Raw genomic sequence first — 20,703 nt, 5'->3', positions numbered from 1 at the left:
GGGATGAATTTGAGGTCGCATCAGATGTGGCACAAGAGGTGAGTTTATTGGCACAGCATTGGTGAAGTTATGTGCATTGGGGGTTGAAGATAAGCGCGTGAGCAGGTGGGAGGAGAGTTATATTCTTACAGGTAGTCCGGGGGAGCCAGGAGAGCCTGGAAAACCTGGGGGCCCCTGAGGGAAAAAACATATCATAATCCAAAAGCCGCTGTCAGTAGTAGGAGGAACGAGAGCACCCTGTATCCAAGAGAGTGAAACAACCAAACCCTCTGGAGGTAGGAGCATCAACAATGTTATTTTGTTAGATTTGTTAAATGTTATACTTTGGATAAAATAGACATGATAATCACAAATATTATTATACATTTTCCATTGCATCTTCTCTAAAACCAAGAAAGGACCTAGTATTTTTAGATTTTTCTCATCCATACAACATATTTTGGGAAATCGGTATGAAAATAATTAGTGTGACCTGGCACCACTATTAGAAGTACTTTACCTAATACTATGTATGTACAATAATTCTATGCTCATGATAGTGGGTAGTTTGGAGAAAATAATAATAGAGCAAGGCTTTTAGCGCAAATATGACTATAGAGCTTGATTGCTCCCCATAAAAATGGAAGAATATGCTGAATGTCCTCTCATGGGATTAATTCATGCTCCATCCCTGTTCTTCTATTAGGCATGAATGCAAAAGAAGATGCTTTCAAGGAGGCATGAGACATTAGAGATAATCAATGAACAATGCGATGTATTTTCTCAGGCTGATTTAAGCATTCTTACTTATAACATTGTATCACCATAACAGTAGTTTGTAATATCTATATCTAATTTCTGAACAATTTTAGTTGTATTTTGATGTATTTACTTACTGGTGGTCCTGGAGAACCGGGAATTCCTCTTGGACCTGGAGGTCCCTGATAGAGACAAATGAAGTAATGAGACAATGGTATGTCTTTAAAGATGTTAACCTACAACTAAACTCTGAATCCTTACATCTTCACCCTTTAGACCAGGTAATCCTGGGATACCTGGGTGGCCAGGACATCCGGCATCAGGTTCATCTCCCTAAAGAAATTTGGAATATTTTGATATGTTTGCATAATCTTTGGATCTGAAACTATAGTTTGCAATATCTGCAGTCAATTAGCACTTGGCAAAATGCTTACCACTTCTTCATTCTTCTCTGTAAGACACTATAAAGTGCAAAAAAAATCTTTATTTCAAAGATTATTTCATAAAATGAATCAAATATGAGAGTTAATTGGATTAGTAAACAGCAACTGAGCCTTGAAACACAAAAAGCTGATATTAGCATTGTCTTTAAAGATGACGGTGATCCAGAACTTGGTTAGACAGGTAGTACACTGACATTTAGTGTATATGTGTGTGTTATTTTTAACTTTAGAGCAGCATTTTTGAAATTTCATTAAAAACACAAATTCCACAAAATAAGCGTCACAGTTAATAGGATGGAGTAATTCAGTTATTCACAGATAGATTGGATGATAGAATTATATTACACTAATAACAAATACGTTTACAAACAATACACAAAAGCAATATCACATTGATAACATAGAGCCACATACTGTAACCTTGTCATGTATTCACATCACCTTATCATACAGTCTGTCTTGTAATCTAAGTAATATTTGATATTATTATTTTATATAACACACTATCTAATGTCAATCCATAGTTTCTTTAAAAATAGTAAAATAACAATTAAGGGCTTGCCTAATTTTTTTTTTCCAAAATTGCCCAGTAGTAGAAAACCATGTAAAATAAAGAAACGGCTTTTACTTGATCTGCTACCCAAAAACCAATCCTCCGGCTTCTGATAATTTTACAGTAACAATGCCATATTCATCATTATTGTGACAATGTAGCCAAATAGAGGCAGTCCCCGGGTTACATACAAGATAGGGTCTGGAGGTTTGTTCTTAAGTTGAATTTGTATGTAAGTCGAAACTGTATATTTTATAATGGAAGTTTTAGACATTTTTTTTTCTTTTGCCCAAGTGACAATTGGAGTTTCAAAATTTTTGGTGTAATTGGACCAAGAATTATCAATAAAGCTTCATTACAGACATCTTACAGCTGATCACTGCAGTTTGGGACTATAGTAAAGCATCCAGAGAGCTTCACCAGAGGTCACATGGGGCAGAGGGGTCCGTCTGTAACTATGGGTTGTCTGTAAGTCGGGTGTCCTTAAGTAGGGGACTGCCTGTACTGGCCTTAGAAGTCATGTGTGATACATGCACAGAGGCCAGTAGCATTGACATGAACAATTAATATGATGGGATGGGGGAACTGAAGTTGTAAAATATTAACAAGTTTAGTGTAGTTTATTCCTCTACCATCAAAATCAAGCATGGATAAACCAGGCACACTTATTTTTTTAATCCATGGCCTCCATCCTTCTAAAATGAACTTTTGAGATTATGCTAAGAAGCCTGAAAAGTGGTTCCCAGAGCCCCTCTGTGATTCACTGGCCATTACAGTATTTCCCCTCCCAATGTGTGCTGAAACTTCCTCTGCTGCAGTAAGATTATATCAGTCAGCAGGAAGAGGAGTGCAGAGTAGGAGAAGAGGGGGAAGCAGAGACAGCCAACCAGCCTGTGAATCTGCAGCATGGAGGGACTCCGGGAACCGCCCAGTAGCCTTTCAGTTACATTAGCATAACGTTCAGTTTAGGATGCCACAAATATAAGATGATTACCACAGTTACAGTGTCTTTATCTATGAGTAAGTGTCACTGGTTTATTCATGCTTGAGTTTTATGGAAGATAAAAGTAAAGAATTCAAATCTATTGTAAAGAATTTAAAAATATTTTCGTTATTCCTTGAGTATTAACTATTTTCAGACATTTACACTTGCGTAGGTGCATATAATCTCTCCCACTCCCTACTCTTAGAACTCTCAACTCATCACATTTAACCACTGTAATGCTGTCCTAACCACATTGCCCTTATTCCATTCAATTACACTATCTCTCCCTGCTTCCTTTCTGTTTTATCCTACATTATGTAAGAGACCATTAGTATACAGTCAGGGAGGCTATATAGTCCTCTTCAAAATAATAAATTGCAGAAGCCTGTCTAATCATCAGTAGTAGCAGTTATATGAGTTGTTGACCCCTGTGAAGAGTTTGTGCAGTTATTTAAGTTGCATCATATAGGAAGGGACATAATGGTTGGAATTTATTGTGACTACGGGCGTCATGAGCCAGCCATGATGTTCCCCTGCTGTCACACAATGTGCCCAATATACTACAAGGCTGCAACGATAGGACACAAAAAACTGGCATACAAGCCATGATAAATCCCTCCCAATGACTTTATGAGATAACAGTAATAACCTGTAATTCCCAATAGAAGATAAGGTTATTTATCATTGGTTTTGCTGGGCTTTTTTTTTGCTGTAAAAAGTCTAAAAAAAATGCATTGAGATTTTTTGCAACTTTTGACTGCTCAAACGTTGCAGAGGACTATTTCTGCCACTTACTATACTGCCAGAAACGGAGAACCATTGCCAGTGCAAAGCCAGATTCAAGACTTGGGACTTTTTAAGAAAGCTGCATAAAAAGTAGCATAGTCTCTCCATTCCCCTGTTGAAGTACATGATGCAATTTTTTTGCAGCTTTTTGAAAAGAAAAACCTAGACAGCAAGTAAAGCATAAGAACATTTATTAAAGGGCAAAATCCACTTTAATGAATCTGACAAGCAGCAGAGCTCTAAAAACAAAGATGGCCTAATGAAAAATTACCCCCAATAGGACTATAACTATAGTATGATAATAAATCAAAGAAAAAGGTGCCTTGAACTTTTAGATACGGTAGATAGAAAGAAATAACTAAATAGGTTAATTACTGGTTCAATGATATATCGGGGGAATTGTGAACAGACAAAAGTGTTACTTTAAGTAAGTGCATGATATGAGGTAGAATAACAAAATACATATACTAACATTTTCAATTTCCTGTTGCTCTAATGCTTCTGTCTACTGCTTGTGTCCTGCAACAATCTCATGCCATACATGCACATACTGGCAATCCTGCATTGTAGAAGTAGTAACATAAATGGTTTGACACCTGATTGTTGCAGGAAGTCGGCAGACTGATGATGACTACCAAAGTGGTGGTGAATTTAATATGGTTGATTTTACTTTAAAAATATTAAATGAATTAAAATAAAAAATCCTCCTAATATCAAGCAACCATAAAATCACACAAACTCATTCACATGACAAGGCTGTTGACCTATGCACAACATCTGCATACCCTCTCACAGTCCTCTGCTCCAGGATTCCCAGGTTGGCCTTGTTCTCCTTTTTCTCCTTTCATGGCGATGGGAGTGTTCTGCCCATTGGCACAGTCCCCACAAATACTCTGTATGAAGCAGGGGGATATCAGATAAACTAGATCACCCCCTTAAAGTGGCTGGTTCTTTGTTCCAAGGATTTCCCACTAGACACACACTTCAAAAACAGTCCACTAAAATAAATTAAACCTTTGTTGTAGTCCCACATTCCTTTTTGTCTTTCCCTATGACATCCTCACCTTCAGGATATCAATGGTTCTTTCTGCAGCCAGGGCTTCCTGTGAAAAAAAGAATGTGTTAGGCATTGGCATGGGCGATCTAAGACACATGGGACACACAGAACTGCACAGTGACCCTGCAAAGCAAAATGGCACGATGGGAACACCAGAAAAGGGGAGGGTAGATGTGCACATGTCACAGCTGCCCTACTTCTTCTGTGTGACAGGGGTTAGGGGTACATATAGAGAGCGTGGCACTGACACACAGCAGAAGCACACCAGCGCTCTATACCTACCAGTTCTCCTGGCAATCCAGGTGGTCCTGGCATACCATTGTGTCCGGGCAAACCCTAAGGTCAAGGAAGAAATCTGGGGCTAAAGCATGTGCCATATGTTTCCATTATCTGCATTGTGTGTACACCACATATAATCTACTACCAATTCCGAGAACATAGTGCTAGCAGGACACACAAAGCAGACATGAAGGGGTACTATGCTGTATCCCATGTTTTTCTGAAAGGCACTGCACTTGCTTTCTCTGCACTGTTTTCTCTGCTTAAAAGCAGCTATTTTTGTATATGAAAGAAAACCTTTATTCAAGGGGGATATGATCTTTCATGCAGTGTATGATATGAGGCCTTATGGTGTAGCCTTGTTGTATATCCATTATATAAAGAAAACTTTAGTTTTTGTAGTTGTTTGGATATAATAAACAAAGTGTTTCAGTTATTACAGCTATTCCCAAAAACTCAATTTCTTTCATGTTATTTTAAAAGGAGTCTTATTAGTATTCTTAAAACAGAGACAATGGGGCACCTTTTGTTTTGGCTTTGCTTCTTTCTCTTTTCTTGCAATTATTTTGACACATGCACTTTTGCGACTTTTTTGTGCCTAAGACAATCTCCCCTCAAAGTACACCATCATTTAATTTTCTGCAGTTTTCCCTGAATTATCATTCAGGTGGAGGAAAATTGTTTGCACATTTTCTTGTGACTTTTGCTCAAAAAGTCCAAAAAGACCTTAACTCAGATATATTAAAGAGGCAAAACTCCTAAGACAGGAGTGCAAAGACAAAACAAAGGTACATGTGCCCCCAGGTTTGTCAATGTTTGTCTGGAACACTATGGTCACAACTCTGATTTATTTCATACTAAAGCAATTATGGTAAAGAGGTTCTTTAGATATTTATATATTAATGACCTATACTTAGGACTGCTTTAAAATATCAGAACCAAAGGGGTTTGGTAGCAGACACTCCCACCATAAACATATTAAGTGGCACTGTGTCACAATGCCTGATCTATTAAAGTATAAAAACGATTCATTCCTCTGATGAATTACACAAAGGAAAAAAAATCCACAATTACGAATCACTACGTTTTTGCCATTTCACCATATAGCCAGCCCCCAGTAGTATACAGCCAGCCCCATGTAGTATACAGCCTGCCAGCCCCATGTAGTATATAGCCAGCCCCATGTAGTATACAGCCAACCAGCCCCGTGTAGTATACAGCCTGCCAGCCCATGTAGTATACAGCCAGCCCCCAGTAGTATACAGCCAGCCTCCTGAAGTATACAGCCAGCCAGCCCCCAGTAGTATACAGCCAGCCAGCCCCCAGTAGTATACAGCCAGCCAGCCCCCAGTAGTATACAGCCAGCCCCCTGTAGTATACAGCCAGCCAGCCCCCAGTAGTATAAAGCCAGCCAGCCCCCAGTAGTATAAAGCCAGCCAGTCCCCAGTAGTATACAGCTAGCCAGCCCCTTGTAGTATACAGTCAGCTTCCCCCCAAGTAGTATACTTCCAGCCAGCCAGCCCCCAGCAGCATACAGCCAGCCCGCCCGCAGTAGAATACAGCCAGCCCGCCCCCAGTAGTATACAGCCAGCCAGCCCCATGTAGTATACAGTCTGCCAGCCCCATGTAGTATACAGCCAGCCCCCAGTAGTACACAGTCTGCCAGCCCCATGTAGTATACAGCCTGCCAGCCCCATGTAGTATACAGCCTGCCAGCCTCATGTAGTATACAGCCATCCCCTGGTAGTATACAGCCAGCCCCCTGTAGTATACAGCCAGCCCCCTGTAGTATACAGCCACCCCCCAGTAGTATACAGCCAGCCAGTCCCCAGTAGTATACAGCCAGTCAGCCTCCAGTAGTATACAGCCAGCCAGCCCCCAGTAGTATACAGCCAGCCATCCCTCAGTAGTATACAGCCAGCCAGCCCCCAGTAGTATACAGCCAGCTTCCACCCCAGTAGTATACTTCTAGCCAGCCAGCCCCCAGCAGCATACAGCCAGCCTGCCCCCAGCAGCATACAGCCAGCCCGCCCGCAGTAGTATACAGCCAGCCCGCCCGCAGTAGTATACAGCCAGCCCGCCCGCCCACAGTAGTATGCAGCCAGCCCCCAGTAGTATACAGCGAGCCTGCCCAGCACATAAAAACCCACAAACTTACATACTCACCCTCTGGTGCCTTGATGCTAGTCGGGGCTCCCGATCCTTGGCGCGGCTCCTCTTCGGTCTTCTCTCTGCTTCATTAGCCAGCAAATAAGCTTCCTTGCGATCTGCCGGCGCAACAGTATGATGTGTTGCCGCTGATAATGTCAAAGTGTTGCGCCAGCCGGCATATCGCAAGAAAGCGTCTCTGCCAGCTAATGGCGCAGAGAGAAGACTGAAGAGAAGCAGCCAGGAGCCGCAATGAGAATAGGGCGCCGGAGGGTGAGTATGTAAGTTTATTTTTTTATCACCTCGTATATAAGCCGAGATGAGGTTTTTCAGCACATTTTTTTATGCTGAAAAACTCGGCTTATACATGAGTATATATGGTAGGTTTCAAAAACTTGATGTATGCCTGGGCTTGACTCATAAACAGTGACGTGGCACAGGTTATAATTGAAATCCACCCTGGCTGGCAGATTTCTGTTCAAGTGCAATAGATGTGCCAGAATTATTCAGAGGAATCTTGTGTCAGTTTGCCAGATTATTAAGACCATCAATTGAAGCATGGGCCTTAATGTTTTGTCCCCACTGAGTGCGATCAGTGCGGAGATCTGAGTGTCTGAGTTTTTCCGCATCGAGTAATCAATAAGGAATTTCTGGAGAACCCCTACAAGGTGAAATGGCAAAAATGATGCAAAGCCACCATTATTTAACTTTAGTATAGAATCATTACTAGTGTGACCACAGGGATGTATCACAGGCAATTGTAGTGCAACTTTTTTACAGATCTTCATATCTTCCCCTTTAAAGTACAAAGGAGAAAATGGATGGATGTTCAGAACTTTCTTAGGTGTATTTTACTTGTTTTTTAGATGAATAGGCTACATAAGCTGAATGTTACAAGCATGCATGATTGGCAGTTATGTAACTGTTAAAGCTTATCCTGCAATATCCACCCAATTATAGGCATTCTCTTAAACTCACCTGCAACTGGGCATGCAAAGTCATGCATCATGGTAATATCTTCCATTGTATTTCTATGAAGGCCACAAATGTATTCAACATCTATTTCATGCTGGCTGGAAAAATGTTGCTAATAATAGTATTATCATGCATGAGTATTCCCACTATAGACTTTGAAGGGGGATCCAGAGGTTTCCCTTCTTTCCTAAATTAAGAATACGGCTCACCTGGTGACCGGGTAATCCTGGAGGACCAGGAGGTCCAGGTGGTCCCGGAGGTCCCTAAAACAAAGTGGATATTTAAAGAACAAACAATTGAATTAATTATGAGAATATTATAAAAATCTGTTGGTTGATATTTTAATATTGATATTAAAAACCTATACTGTTTATATGATAAGAAATACACTGATGATACTTAGATTCCCAAAGGGAGTGTTTTTTTTAATCTATACCACATTCTCTTACGCTGGCTACTCATATTCGATAAATATCATGCAGTCCATCAAATTTGGTGGAAGTGGCTGACCATGTAATATAATTGGACGCCTCTGGATCTCTACCAATAGAAAATGTAAAGGGGGTAAATTGGATCATAACTACTTGATGCCTTTGTTCTTGGTGCGATAAGCCATTATCACAGAACACTGGCAAAGAGCATCAGCTTAATGGGGTTGTTCTTTTTCTTAGTGGTGTAACCATACACAGGTCGCATTTAGGACCTGGAGCGGGTAGGACCAGTGGTGATGGTCATACACAGGTCGCATTTAGGACCTGGAGCGGGTAGGACCAGTGGTGATGGTAGGCACAGGGCTGGAGAAAAATGCTGGAGGGAGGTAAGTACAACATATTTCTTGTTTTTTAGAAGGATACAATTACACTATTCTTGTAACTAACATAGTTAAATAAAGTTCAATATAAAACGGACCTGAATACCATAACGCCAGAAGTCACCATTCTCTGCATTTCCCTGGGGAACAGAAATATTTGAGATTTTTTGTTATAGCTAGAAGGGAACTTATAGATTATCAGTGAAAAGATGCTTACCATCCATGGTCCAGGAGGGCATGCACACACTCCTGCTTCTCCCTAAAATGAATAAAACATCTGACTGTGATAATAATCCGTTAAATGGTTTATGGAACACTATTCCTATTAGCAGAACTAGAATATGTTCACACTCTTGTCATGTCATGGCTTCCATAAACTAAAATGTATCCTAAATGCCTCTTTACTTTTCTGGTATTTTTGAAGGTAAACAAACCAAAAAGCCCTGGCTGACCCCATTAACAATGCAAATACAACTACACATCTATACTTTGTACATAAATGATACAATAATGCACTTACTTTTTCACCTCTGTCTCCCTTGTCTCCCTAGAAAGAGAAGATTCAAATATTATTATTGAAGTAACGTAATTTATCTAATAAACTGTAATAAAAATGAAACAAATTAAAAGATGAGGAAATGTGACACAACTTTGACAGAACACTGTTATATGAATGCATTGATAAATGGTAAGGATGGCAGTGGGGGTCCCATTTGGGAATCAATTAGACATTTATTACCTTTCATGTGGATAAGTGGTAAATTCAGTCAGTCTGGTATGAATGTGTAAAATAATACATTTTCTTCAAATTGGTTATGGTAATAGTGAACCCTTGTTCAGACTAGACAATTAGTATATTTTGTGTGTAGCCTCACAGAAATCAAAAGAAGAAAAAACTTTTTGGACCTACTGTCACGGCAGGGATATAGAAGTATACTTTAACTACCAACGCCACCTGCGGTAGCGCAAAAAAATACCCATATCGACTCAGTGTGTTTTCTTTACCAAGTGGCCAGGCATGCGCAGATACTACTTACCTGGTGTGCGCACTAAGTCCCACGACATGCGCACACATGGATAATCTCAGCGCACACACTAAGTCTTTTGACATGCGCATACATACTGAGTCATCTGACATGCGCGCTTGGGATGAATGGACTCGGCAACTCCCCCTGACAGTTTCGAGCAGCTGATCGGACCTGCTTGACACACAGCATACGGTATGGACCAATTAACACTCGGAGGCTGGTCATCAGTTCGCACAGTTGATTGGAACATAACCCAAATGTGGGAGGGTCTCTCTCTTTATAAACTCGGCTTTACCGAGCCGACACACACTATTAGCCCGACCCCTGATGAAGCCGGTGCTCCGGTGAAACATGTCGGGGGGCTAATTTTTTGTTATTTTAATTAGCAGGATTACCTAGGCTCTTTTCAGTATACTTTTGCCCTAATCAGTGACTATGTAGGATAGGTCATACTAACAGGGTCCAGCTAGAGTCTATGCCTGGACTTCCGTCAGGATTAGGTATTATAAGAGGTGCATAGCACATTGAAGTGTGTGAGCACAGAGATATTATACTTGAGGGACGTAGCTATGTTCGGTATGTAAAAGGGATCAAAACTGATCCCCCCACTACTGAACCTGCTGTACTGGGTTTAAATACAATAACCCTTTACACGAGGAACGTACTATATTAGTCTCCTTAGCCACTTCAGCCACCCTCAGTACTCTGACACACACTGTGGAGAGTATATGTTCTCCTGACTACAGGCTTATCTCTCTTCCTACAATTGTTCGCTATAGCCTTCTACAGATCACCTAAGAGCCATAGGTACCTGTATTTTTAACGTGAAGTTTCTCAAGTGGAGTAGTTAACAGTCTTTACACTACCACTTTTTATTTCAATCTATCATTAAAAGTGACGTTTTATATTTTCCTGTCCGGATATGGGTATTTTTTTGCGCTACCGCAGGTGGCGTTGGTAGTTATAGCCTCACAGAAAAACATTGTGGTAGCTTATATATTATAAAGGCTGAACAGGTTAAAATTTCTAGTTAAATAATGAAATTTCAGCTTTGTCTAAACCTTTGAATTAAGGATCTTCAAAGCAGGAAAAGAATAGTGTAACAGATGAATTATATATGAGTCTGTAACTTACTGTTCTACCATTACTTCCTGGAAATCCTGGCTTGCCTGGTGTTCCATCACTTCCCTGATTAATAAAAAGCACAATTAACCCAAATTGTGTCTATAGTACTTCTTTAGCCCATAAAATATACCTTTCTCATAGGATAAGTTATACAATACAATACAATACAATGTAACTGTTTTTATTCCTTTCGGGAGATTAAGTTGAACACACACTGTCCAAGCTGGGATTACATATAGGCAATAAACACACAAATAACTAAAATAAATAAATAAATAATCATTCCTGCGGTGCCGATTGTTTTGTTGTACAGACATTGGAATGAAGGAGTTCCTGAACCTTTTCGTAGAGCATTTAATTTGGCGGTAGCGCTTGATGAATGTTCTCAATTGATTAGCAATTAGATGATACAAAGGGTGTGATTTGTTTGATGTGATTGCGACATCTACTTTGCCAAACCTCTTCAAAGCTAAAGAGTGGTGGGCCCACGATACCCTGGGCTCTCCTGATTTTTGCGATTTTACTCTCATCTCTTCTTTTGATAGTGCCCCCCCCCCCCCAGCAGGTGACTGCAAAGAATAAAATGCTCGCAATTGAGGACTCATAAAACAGTCTCAGGATTTTTTTGCATATGTTTAGGAAACCTGAGTTTCCAAAGGAAGTAAGATTGTGATGTGGCCTTTTTTATTGCCAGACAACAGTTTTCGGTCAAGTCTAGTTTCTCAACGATTACTACACCCAGGTACTTGTAAGTTTTGACTTGTTCAAGGGTTTTGTCATTGATGTTGAGTTGCCTGATTTATGGATTGGACTGATTTATTCCTACGTGGGTCGATGATTGTTTCCTCCGTCTTGTCAGAGTTAAGGATAAGGTTATTGTTTTTGCTTCAGACCACAAAGGAGTTGATGATGTCCCCATCTTTCACACCGCTTACAATAACCGTATCATCAGAGAATTTTTGGTGGTAACAGTCCCAGTTGTGGCTGAAGTCAGTTGCATAGATGGTAAAGAGGAATGGGGAAAAAACAGAGTTTTGGGGTGCACCTCAATTGCCAACAACAATATCAGATCAGTAAGGTTCCTTCATTCGGGAATACCACTGTTCATTCGATTAAAAAAAAAAAAAGCTTAGTTCGCTGTACAATAGCTGAGATGTCTTACTTAAAGGGGCTGTCTGACTTTCTTACAAAATGTAGCGCTGGGTCATGGGGGCCTGTATAAAAAAATAAACGTGTACTTACCTCATCCTGGTCACCAAACAGAAAACTCCGGATGACTGGCACACCCACCCATCTTATGTCCCAGCACCAAGGGGAACGCCTCCAACAAACAGAGGTAGAGTGGCAGAGGAGGTAAGTACATGTTTATTTTTACAGGCCCCCTCAGTGTACTGCTAAATTTTTTAAGAAAGTCAGATAGCCACTTTAACAAGTGAATTCTTTAAGTATAAGTCTGATACCACATTGTTCAGACAAGTGACTGCAGGATCTTTTCTGTTTACCAGGCACAACATACATTGTGTAGAAAGTATATGGCACTGTTTTTCAAATGTAATTGAACATTGAAAAAGTACATTATTGTAAAAAAGATTTAGTAAAACAATCAAAATTATATATGCATCAGATTATAAATGCACTCCCCCACTCTCTTTACTTTAGCCTGGTTAACAAAGCTAAAATAAAAAGAGTAGGGGCATGCATATACTGTATAATCTGTCTAATTACAATATTTTTAGTTTTTTGGGAAAAAAAATTAAAGGAGACTCTACATAATTAGGGGCTTATCTTTATGATACAGATCAGTAAAGATACCTGTAACAGAATAGACAGAGCTTGAGAAGGGCAGGGTCAGCTCATTACTGTCATATGGACATTGACTTAGTACACAGCTTAAGGTATAACTGAAGGCCAACAGTGGGAAATATTAAAAAGTATTCTATCATTATTAATATTTCCTCAAATGTGGGCTAATAGTGGGAAATATTAAAAATTATCATATTATTAATATTTTCCTCAAAAGCGATAAAAAATTCCCCAAATATCAGTATTTATTTAATCCTTTTTTTATTATGCAAAGTATATACAGTACAAAAATAGTCATAAAAACATAGATACATATACAATTTTTCACAAGGTACCAATACAGTCTGGTTAGAACATAAAATACCTTTAGGCCCCCTACCACCCACCCTCAATAACCAATACAACGTAGTTAAGACAAATAGTACCATTACCACCCACCCTCGACAAATCACCTCATAATCACGTTTAATAAATCTTAATAAGTCGACGACCTTTCCCAAACAAAGAAAAAAAAAAAGGAAAAAAAAAAAAAAGGGGGGAGGGCTCTCTCTCTCCCCATGCCCATGTCTCACCTACACTAATTCAACTGGGTACCCCAACACCCTCTTCTCCTCTGTTGAGAGAAAAGAGTCCAGTCATTTAGACCATAACTTGAAGAAGATTACTTTAGATTTTGAGCCCCTTCCACTATTTCCACAAACCTCAGCCAAAATTGTCTCATTAGTTATTCGCTTCCAAAGGGCGGGTGAGGGCGGGTCTGATGAGCACCATTTTTTTATAATACAGAATCTAGCAAGAAACAGCAACTTTTTTGCTACGGACTACCCCCTGTCAGGACCTTCAACTCCTTTCAACACATTCAGTAACCCTAATAACTTTCCAGTAACTTTCAATAGATGGGCAGAACCAGAGAGTGTGCACATCATCAGCTTTTTCTCTACAACATCTTTTACAACAAACCATTTCTCCAGAAAATGTTGACATTTTTTTTGGTGTATAATATGTTCTTTGGAGAATGGACCAAGTTGGGCCAGTCGATGTGAAGGGATTTTAAGTATTTTACAAATGTCTCTACACGATTTTAACCACGCCTGGTCCTCCAAAATCCCCTCTTCCTCCACCCATTTTTCCGCCACTCTATTAGAGTACCTGTGATGTCTTTGTAATAACAACATGTTATAAAGTTTTTGGTTGTTAATTTTTTTATTGATTGAGGCCCAAATTATATTTATCACAGGGGGCAAACTACCCCAGTCCATCACTGCCTTATGAGAAGTGGACTACCAGTGAGCCAATTGTAAATAGGTGAAATAGCAGACCTGGGCGATGCCAAATTCTTCTTGAATTGCAAGAAAGGACTTCATACTACCACTCCTAATTATTTGGTGGAAGTATATTACCCCTAGCAATCCAAGTGAGGCCAGAAACCCAGGAACCCCCAGGTTCAGGTTCCTCCATATAGGGGTAAATGTAAGTAGATCAACCAATGTCCAGAGGGATTTTATCTCTCTCCACACCTGAGACATAAGGGAAAGTGTTGGAAAAGATTTATTTCTATTTTGCCCATCCCATATGCCAGTCTCCAATATTTCTAGTATATTCAACTTCGTTATGCCCTCATCAGTCCGTAATAACCTAGAATGTGGGTCCGCCAAAGGCAGAGAGTCCCATGTCAGAAAAGGTTTTAGTTGTGCAATTAAAAAATAAACTTTCATATCTGGCAGGCCATAACCTCCCTTTTCTATTGGGAGCAGCTTAGAAGTAGCTTGTTAGAAGTAACATTTTAATCAAAGCAATTCTACCCAGCAAATTAATAGGTAGTTTTTTTCCAGATTTTAATTTTCTTTCTGACGTGTCCTAATAATGGTGTAATATTGAGCTTGGTAAATCTAAGTATATCCACTGAGATTTTTATCCCCAGGTAGTCTATAGAGCCGTCCGATGCCAAAATTTCTATATCCCTGGGCATGAAACCACCTAATGGGTCTACTGGAAGACAGGCAGATTTCTGCCAGTTTATTATTAGTCCAGATCGCTTTCCAAACTCCGAAAACACTGTAAAGACCCTTGAGATGGTTTCATGTGAACCGAAAAAAAGCAGGATATCCTCTGCGTATAGTGATATTTTTTCATGAATCTCACCATACTTAAAACCCAGAATATCCCGTGACTTACGAATCCCGTGACAAAAATCTGTATTTAAAAGAAAAAAAATTGCCGTAATAAAAAATGATGACCCATTTCTTTTAAGTGGCACTCACTCAAGTGCTCCTGCTGCTTTGAACAACTGATTAGTGAGGTTTTAATCTAATGTTGTGGACCTTCCAAATGGTGAGGAAGGTTGTTGGCATTTGTTGAGACCTAAGTCCTGAATTTTAATGCTGCCACTACTCATGTGCTTATTGCAAGACATATGTAATGGTTGTTTACTCCTGCTATAATACATACAGATAAAATGTTCATTAATTGCATAAATTATCATCCACAACTAGTTTATAGAGACTATTGTTTAACTCCTTAGTGCAAACTGCCATACCTATATGTCAGGAAATAGGGTCTGTTGCCGCATTATGACGTACATGTATTGACGGCAGTAAACGGGTTAGAGTGCCAGGTGGCATACTGACACTGCATTGAGGATAACTGTTGTCGGTAGCAAGGGACTAGGTAACACAGTATATGGACCAATCACAGCAGGTGCTGATCAGTGATCGCTATGATTGGTCCATTTCCACAGCAGTGCACCAATCCCATTGCAGAGACTGCAGAAGATCTGAAGAAGGAATCTCCTATTCCCCTTTCATTTTCTTCCAAATATATAAAAAAGGAATAAAAAAATAACCATCCTGGTCCCGTTGCTATTTTTCATTTGCCAAATACGTGTTTTGGTCTGTCTCCCATCAAACACAGATATATACATCCCAGAAATGCCTTGCCGGGGACAAGTAGCATGTCCACTTTAAAGGCAGATTAGATATTCACCAGTAGTTCCCCAATAAAAGAGCTAAATATGGGGTTGAAGCAGTACATGGCCTGCATTATACAATGCGCTTCTTCAATGAGGGAAAGGATGCAAATACTGAACCACCAGATTGTCTCCCTGTCCTGGGAATAAACAGGAAGGTTACTTGGGATTTAGTCCAACTTATACTGGATTGTGGTTACCATATTTATGTGGACAACTTTTATAAAAGTATCCCCGTATTTGGAAAGGGCTGCTTAAAAAATTTGATGCTTATAAAATACAAGGACAAGTGTGATGATTTTGTTTTCACTATCCTCCACAACAATCCATCCACCCCCAGTCCACAGAACAGACCACTAAACCTATGGGGTAGATCTTTCTAATCAGGTACTACAACCCTATACTGTTATATATTTGAAGGCCATGAACAGCAGGAGCAAGCTGAAGGCAGCAGTAATTCTGGGATCTCTAGAATAGCAAGGTATATCTACATAACTAGAAGGGTGAGGAAAGACACTACCCCTCACTGTGAACCATGTCCCTCAAAACCAGGCTGAGCAAATGTCAAAAATTAGCAAATTTTATTTTGCATCATCCGAACCAGTAAGTACAAAATGCCCGAGTACTACACCCCGAGATGAATTACTACACTCCTAGATGACTGAGTGCTTTGTAAAATTGCATCTGGGATTGCCACTGTTTGGTACCTCAGGGGCCCTGCAAATGCAGTATAGCACCTGAAAGGTATTCTGGTAAAAAAAAAATCTGACCTCTAAAAGTAGCACTTTTTCCTTTTTGTGCCCTCTTAACACTCTTTCATTTATGCACATACTAGAGTTTACAGCCACATATAGGGTATATTATTCTTATAACCAAATCTTATCAAATTCTGTAGAACATCTGTGTAGTCAAAATACTCACTATAGTCCTTGATATGTTCAGTGAGGGGTTAAGTTTCCAAAATGGGGTCACTTGTGGTTTTTCACTATTCCGTTATCTCCGGGGCTCTAGAGACATGTCATGGTGCCTGAAAACAATTTAAGCTAAACCTGCCCTTGATAAGCCCATTGGCGCTCCTTCTGTCCTGTACCCTGCTGTGTGCCCAAATGGCAGCATACCTCCAGATGTGAGGCATTTCCATGTTGGAGAGAAATTGTGCACCAAATCCTCATAAGCATTTTAGACTTACACTTTTTTTGAATATGTAAATTTTAGGGCTAAAAGAATTTACTATAGATTAAATTTTAACTTCACAATTTCCCCTACACTTTGTTTTAATCCCTGTGAAATGTTTAAAAGATTAACGCATTTGATAAAACGTTTTTTAATAACTCAAGATGTTCAGGATGGGTGATTAATTGGGGCTTTCCAGTGAATAGGCCTTTAAAAGCCAATCATAACTAACCTGGTGCTTAAAAAGGTTGATTCTGAATATTTCCTTGCAGATTTAGTAATTTTCTGTTAGAATGGAAAGTTTTTGAACATCTTAATAAAGGAAATGAAATAAATGATAATATAACTAACATGAAGCAGAGATATGGTAGGTAAATAGAGACTTCGTAGCTTTCACTGATCGCAGGTGTTAACCATTTAAATGCCCCTGACAAGGTTGCGTCGGATTAAAAAACCTTGGATTAAATCATTGCCATGAGGTCATCAAGCAGCGACAAGGGTTGCTATGCATCACCAAGCATCTGCCGGAGGCATTTTTTATAACCTATTAAAACTAATTAATGCCTTTATTAATTTGGTATTGTAATTGTACCAACCCAAGCCATAAAGAGGTGTTATTTGGAACAAAAATGGAAAGCTATAAATACAGAGTCCACAAGAAAATGGTGCAAATGCATTTATTTCCGCTTCCCAGTACACAGCATGAAAAATGAAAAACATTCACTGTAAAGTACAATTTGATATGTAGAAAACAAGCCCACATACATATTTGTACTAGGAAATAAAAAAATTATGGATTTTTGAAGATGGAGAGCAGAAAACGGAAACATATAAACAAAAAAGGGCCACAGAGTTTCTTAGAATTTTCATTTTAGTTTTCTTCATAAATACATGAAGCAAACTGGACCACTGTTCTCATGATAAATGGGCAGTCTCAGTGGTCAGATAGTCCTGTAGACAGGTGATAGGTTTTATGACCATATAATAAGTAACCATAGAATAAGTCATCCATATACAACTGCTAGATATGTGACACCTGAGACTCTAAGGATCAGTAAAATGAAGAGGATTAATCAAGTACCGGAAAACTACCACTGGATTCTATCTTTATTTATCAACCTCTGGGTATCAGGGTCTCTGACTGTTACATGCCCCCAAAGCACTTGTAACCACTTCTCTACTCCCTTTGTGCATGAACCCTCCGTCTGTCTGTCTATATATTGCAACGGCAGGGAGTATCAGCTGCAGAGAGTAGGATACTTAAAAGAAAAGTATGTTTTTTGACTAAAGGAGGGAATCATCACTACTAATAAACATAAAGCTGTATTCATGCTGCTGGTAGATACCCAGCAGTGTGAATAATCATGAAAGATTGTATTGTATATCAAATCCATTGTACTTACTGGTGGTCCCATGGCTCCCATGCCAGGCATTCCTGGAGCTCCTGTTGCACCTTTTTGTCCAGCATTGCCCTACAAAATATATTCTCCATTAATTGTCTACTTAAAAAAATATATTTTTTGACTATGTTATTAAATATTGCACTACAATTATTATGTTTTTCTATTTATGAAGCATGTATGTAAAAGGATGATTTAGCATTAGTCATAGTAGATCTAAAGGCAATATGTCACCTGCTTTTTCAGCACTAAACTAACAAACCCTCAGGTAGGGTATGATATATACTTTTTATCATTTTTTACGCTTGTTTAAGCTAAAAGTTAACCTCCCAAAAAAATCATCTCCAAAGTCTTATGCACGTGACTAGCAAAGAGTTGCTTCTTGCCAGAAAAGAGTAACATTTTCCCTCAGAGGAATCAGAGTGAAAGTCTGGTGGGGCAGCATCCAGCAAGAATCTAGGTGCTATGGAGTCCAAAATAGGGTTTTGTTTTTTTTCTACCACATTTTATCTCTTCAGATAACTCACACTGTGTTACACTTCCAAGCTTTTCATTTAGAATTAATTACATTTTTAAAATAAAAGGGTAATTTTTTAACATATGAGAAGGAAAGCTTAATAGGATATTCAAAACCATACTGTATGTGTGATATGGGTTAGGTATTGAAAATTCTGGTGATTTTTAAATTTTTAAGGCCTTTTGAACTTTAGATGTTGGAAAATATTTAGCAGTAGCTGAAATTTGGAAATTTGGGGTCGAGCTTCTGTCCAGGCAGCATGACATATATGGATCCCTCTGGTGACCTATGTTGTAGAGGTTGTATACATACCTTTTCACCTTTAAGGCCAGCATATCCTGCAGGACCCTGTGGGCCGGGTGGACCCTAGAATTATAATAACGAAAAACATAATTGGCTAAATAATGTGTACGTTTAAAACCTCTTCCTTCAACAACTGTTTAAGTATAATGAGTTGAAGTCTAATATGACTTGCAATCCTGTTGTCAGGTTTCAGTTCTGCAGTCTAAAAATGGACAAGTACTATACCAAAGTGTCCCAAGTGACACCTGCTGCCTCTCTGAAGCTGGGGACATGTCATATGTACCTTTTTCAGTAAGCCGTGCGGGCATACCGCCGTGTGCTGGAGAGGAGGAGGAGGCAGCCCCTCCTCCCTCCATAGAGAATAGCGGCGCACGGCCGTACACACGCCAAAAGATAGAGCATGCTCTATCTTTTTGCGGTGTGCGGGCCGCATCTGCACCGCGCCGCTATTGCCGTCTATGGGGACGTACATGCGGCCGCAAATTTGCGGCCGCACGTACGTCCCCGTAGACGGCCATGTGAATGTGCCCTTAAGTTTACATGTCATATGTAACATGTAACACCTCTTGTAAAAAGGAGACCCAAAGGATGTATTAATAAATGATGGCCTAGAGCCCCAATGCATGATGCTGTATAATCACATTTAGGATCCCTTACATTTCATCTGCATGCCATTGATTGTGGAAACATAAAGAAGCTTTTTCTATTCCGTTTGGAGGCATATAGAGCTGCACACATATAACCTACATTATAGCTTGAAAATCTTGATAAATTATAGTACTCACAGTTTTTCCAGGTAATCCAAAATCTCCCTTTTCTCCCTAGAAAGTGGACACAGTTATATTCACATCTGATGATAATAATTATTGTACTTATTGAATAGTAAAAAACATTTTAAAAAGTCATTTTTGTACTTGCCTGTGGTCCTCTTTTTCCCTCTCCTGGAGGCCCAGGTTCTCCCTGCATGGGAAATTCTTTATAAGAATAATGCTTTATCATATGTCTAATACTTTAAAGAAATGCATTTTAAGGCCATGCTAACCTACATGGTATACAATATGTACTGGTTTGCTATTAAAGTAAAAAAAAAAATGACCTGGCGGGCATACTTTAGTTTAAATGCAGCCTTAATCTGTAACTCACCTGGGCTCCCTTTATTCCAGGTGGACCCTGAACTCCAGGTAAACCAGGTTGACCCTATTAAACAAAAGGACTGTTATTATAGGGGAATATATAGTACAGAAATATTGCAGATTTTATGATGGAATGTAACTCACCGGCCTTCCTGTCTGTCCCACACCTGGAGGTCCTTGATCTCCCTTAGCGCCTGGCTGTCCAGGTATACCAATAACATCGGAAAATCCATCTAGTTTAACTGGACAGGAGTCACAAGCATCTCCCTGTAAACATAATGTTGAAAGTGCAATCTGTTTAGTGCCCATAATAAAATCTGTACCCTTATCTTTTACTTCAGTGACTGGATCTACAATATAAGTAAAAGACCATGGATAAGAGAGGTGCCAGAAAACATCAGTAGTTTATTTCTTATGATGTAAACTTGACTAGTAGGGACAATAGTACATAGACAGACTGTATAACTATACCAAAACTGGA

General features: G+C 39.4%; 1 protein-coding gene across 1 annotated transcript in view; it reads right to left on the bottom strand.

The window, feature by feature from the left end:
* The window catches only part of COL16A1 (collagen type XVI alpha 1 chain), a 129,414-nt gene that overhangs the window by 25,792 nt on the left and 82,919 nt on the right, over positions 1 to 20,703 (bottom strand). The window contains exons 32-49 of the mRNA XM_072136625.1: positions 20,367 to 20,489; positions 20,233 to 20,286; positions 20,008 to 20,049; positions 19,875 to 19,910; positions 19,099 to 19,152; positions 18,273 to 18,341; positions 10,938 to 10,991; positions 9,296 to 9,322; positions 8,993 to 9,034; positions 8,874 to 8,915; positions 8,174 to 8,227; positions 4,845 to 4,898; positions 4,570 to 4,608; positions 4,291 to 4,398; positions 1,173 to 1,199; positions 1,000 to 1,071; positions 876 to 920; positions 130 to 174 (exon numbers count right to left, since the gene is read on the bottom strand). Of these exons, the coding sequence (XP_071992726.1) occupies positions 130 to 174; positions 876 to 920; positions 1,000 to 1,071; positions 1,173 to 1,199; positions 4,291 to 4,398; positions 4,570 to 4,608; positions 4,845 to 4,898; positions 8,174 to 8,227; positions 8,874 to 8,915; positions 8,993 to 9,034; positions 9,296 to 9,322; positions 10,938 to 10,991; positions 18,273 to 18,341; positions 19,099 to 19,152; positions 19,875 to 19,910; positions 20,008 to 20,049; positions 20,233 to 20,286; positions 20,367 to 20,489 (987 nt within the window). The remainder of the gene's footprint in view (positions 1 to 129; positions 175 to 875; positions 921 to 999; positions 1,072 to 1,172; positions 1,200 to 4,290; positions 4,399 to 4,569; positions 4,609 to 4,844; positions 4,899 to 8,173; positions 8,228 to 8,873; positions 8,916 to 8,992; positions 9,035 to 9,295; positions 9,323 to 10,937; positions 10,992 to 18,272; positions 18,342 to 19,098; positions 19,153 to 19,874; positions 19,911 to 20,007; positions 20,050 to 20,232; positions 20,287 to 20,366; positions 20,490 to 20,703) is intronic.

This window comes from Engystomops pustulosus, chromosome 2 (assembly GCF_040894005.1).
Source record: "Engystomops pustulosus chromosome 2, aEngPut4.maternal, whole genome shotgun sequence".
In the NCBI taxonomy this organism is placed as follows: domain Eukaryota; kingdom Metazoa; phylum Chordata; class Amphibia; order Anura; family Leptodactylidae; genus Engystomops; species Engystomops pustulosus.
The sequence above is the reverse complement of the archived record's forward strand: the minus strand, read 5'-3'. Positions and strand labels throughout refer to the sequence as shown.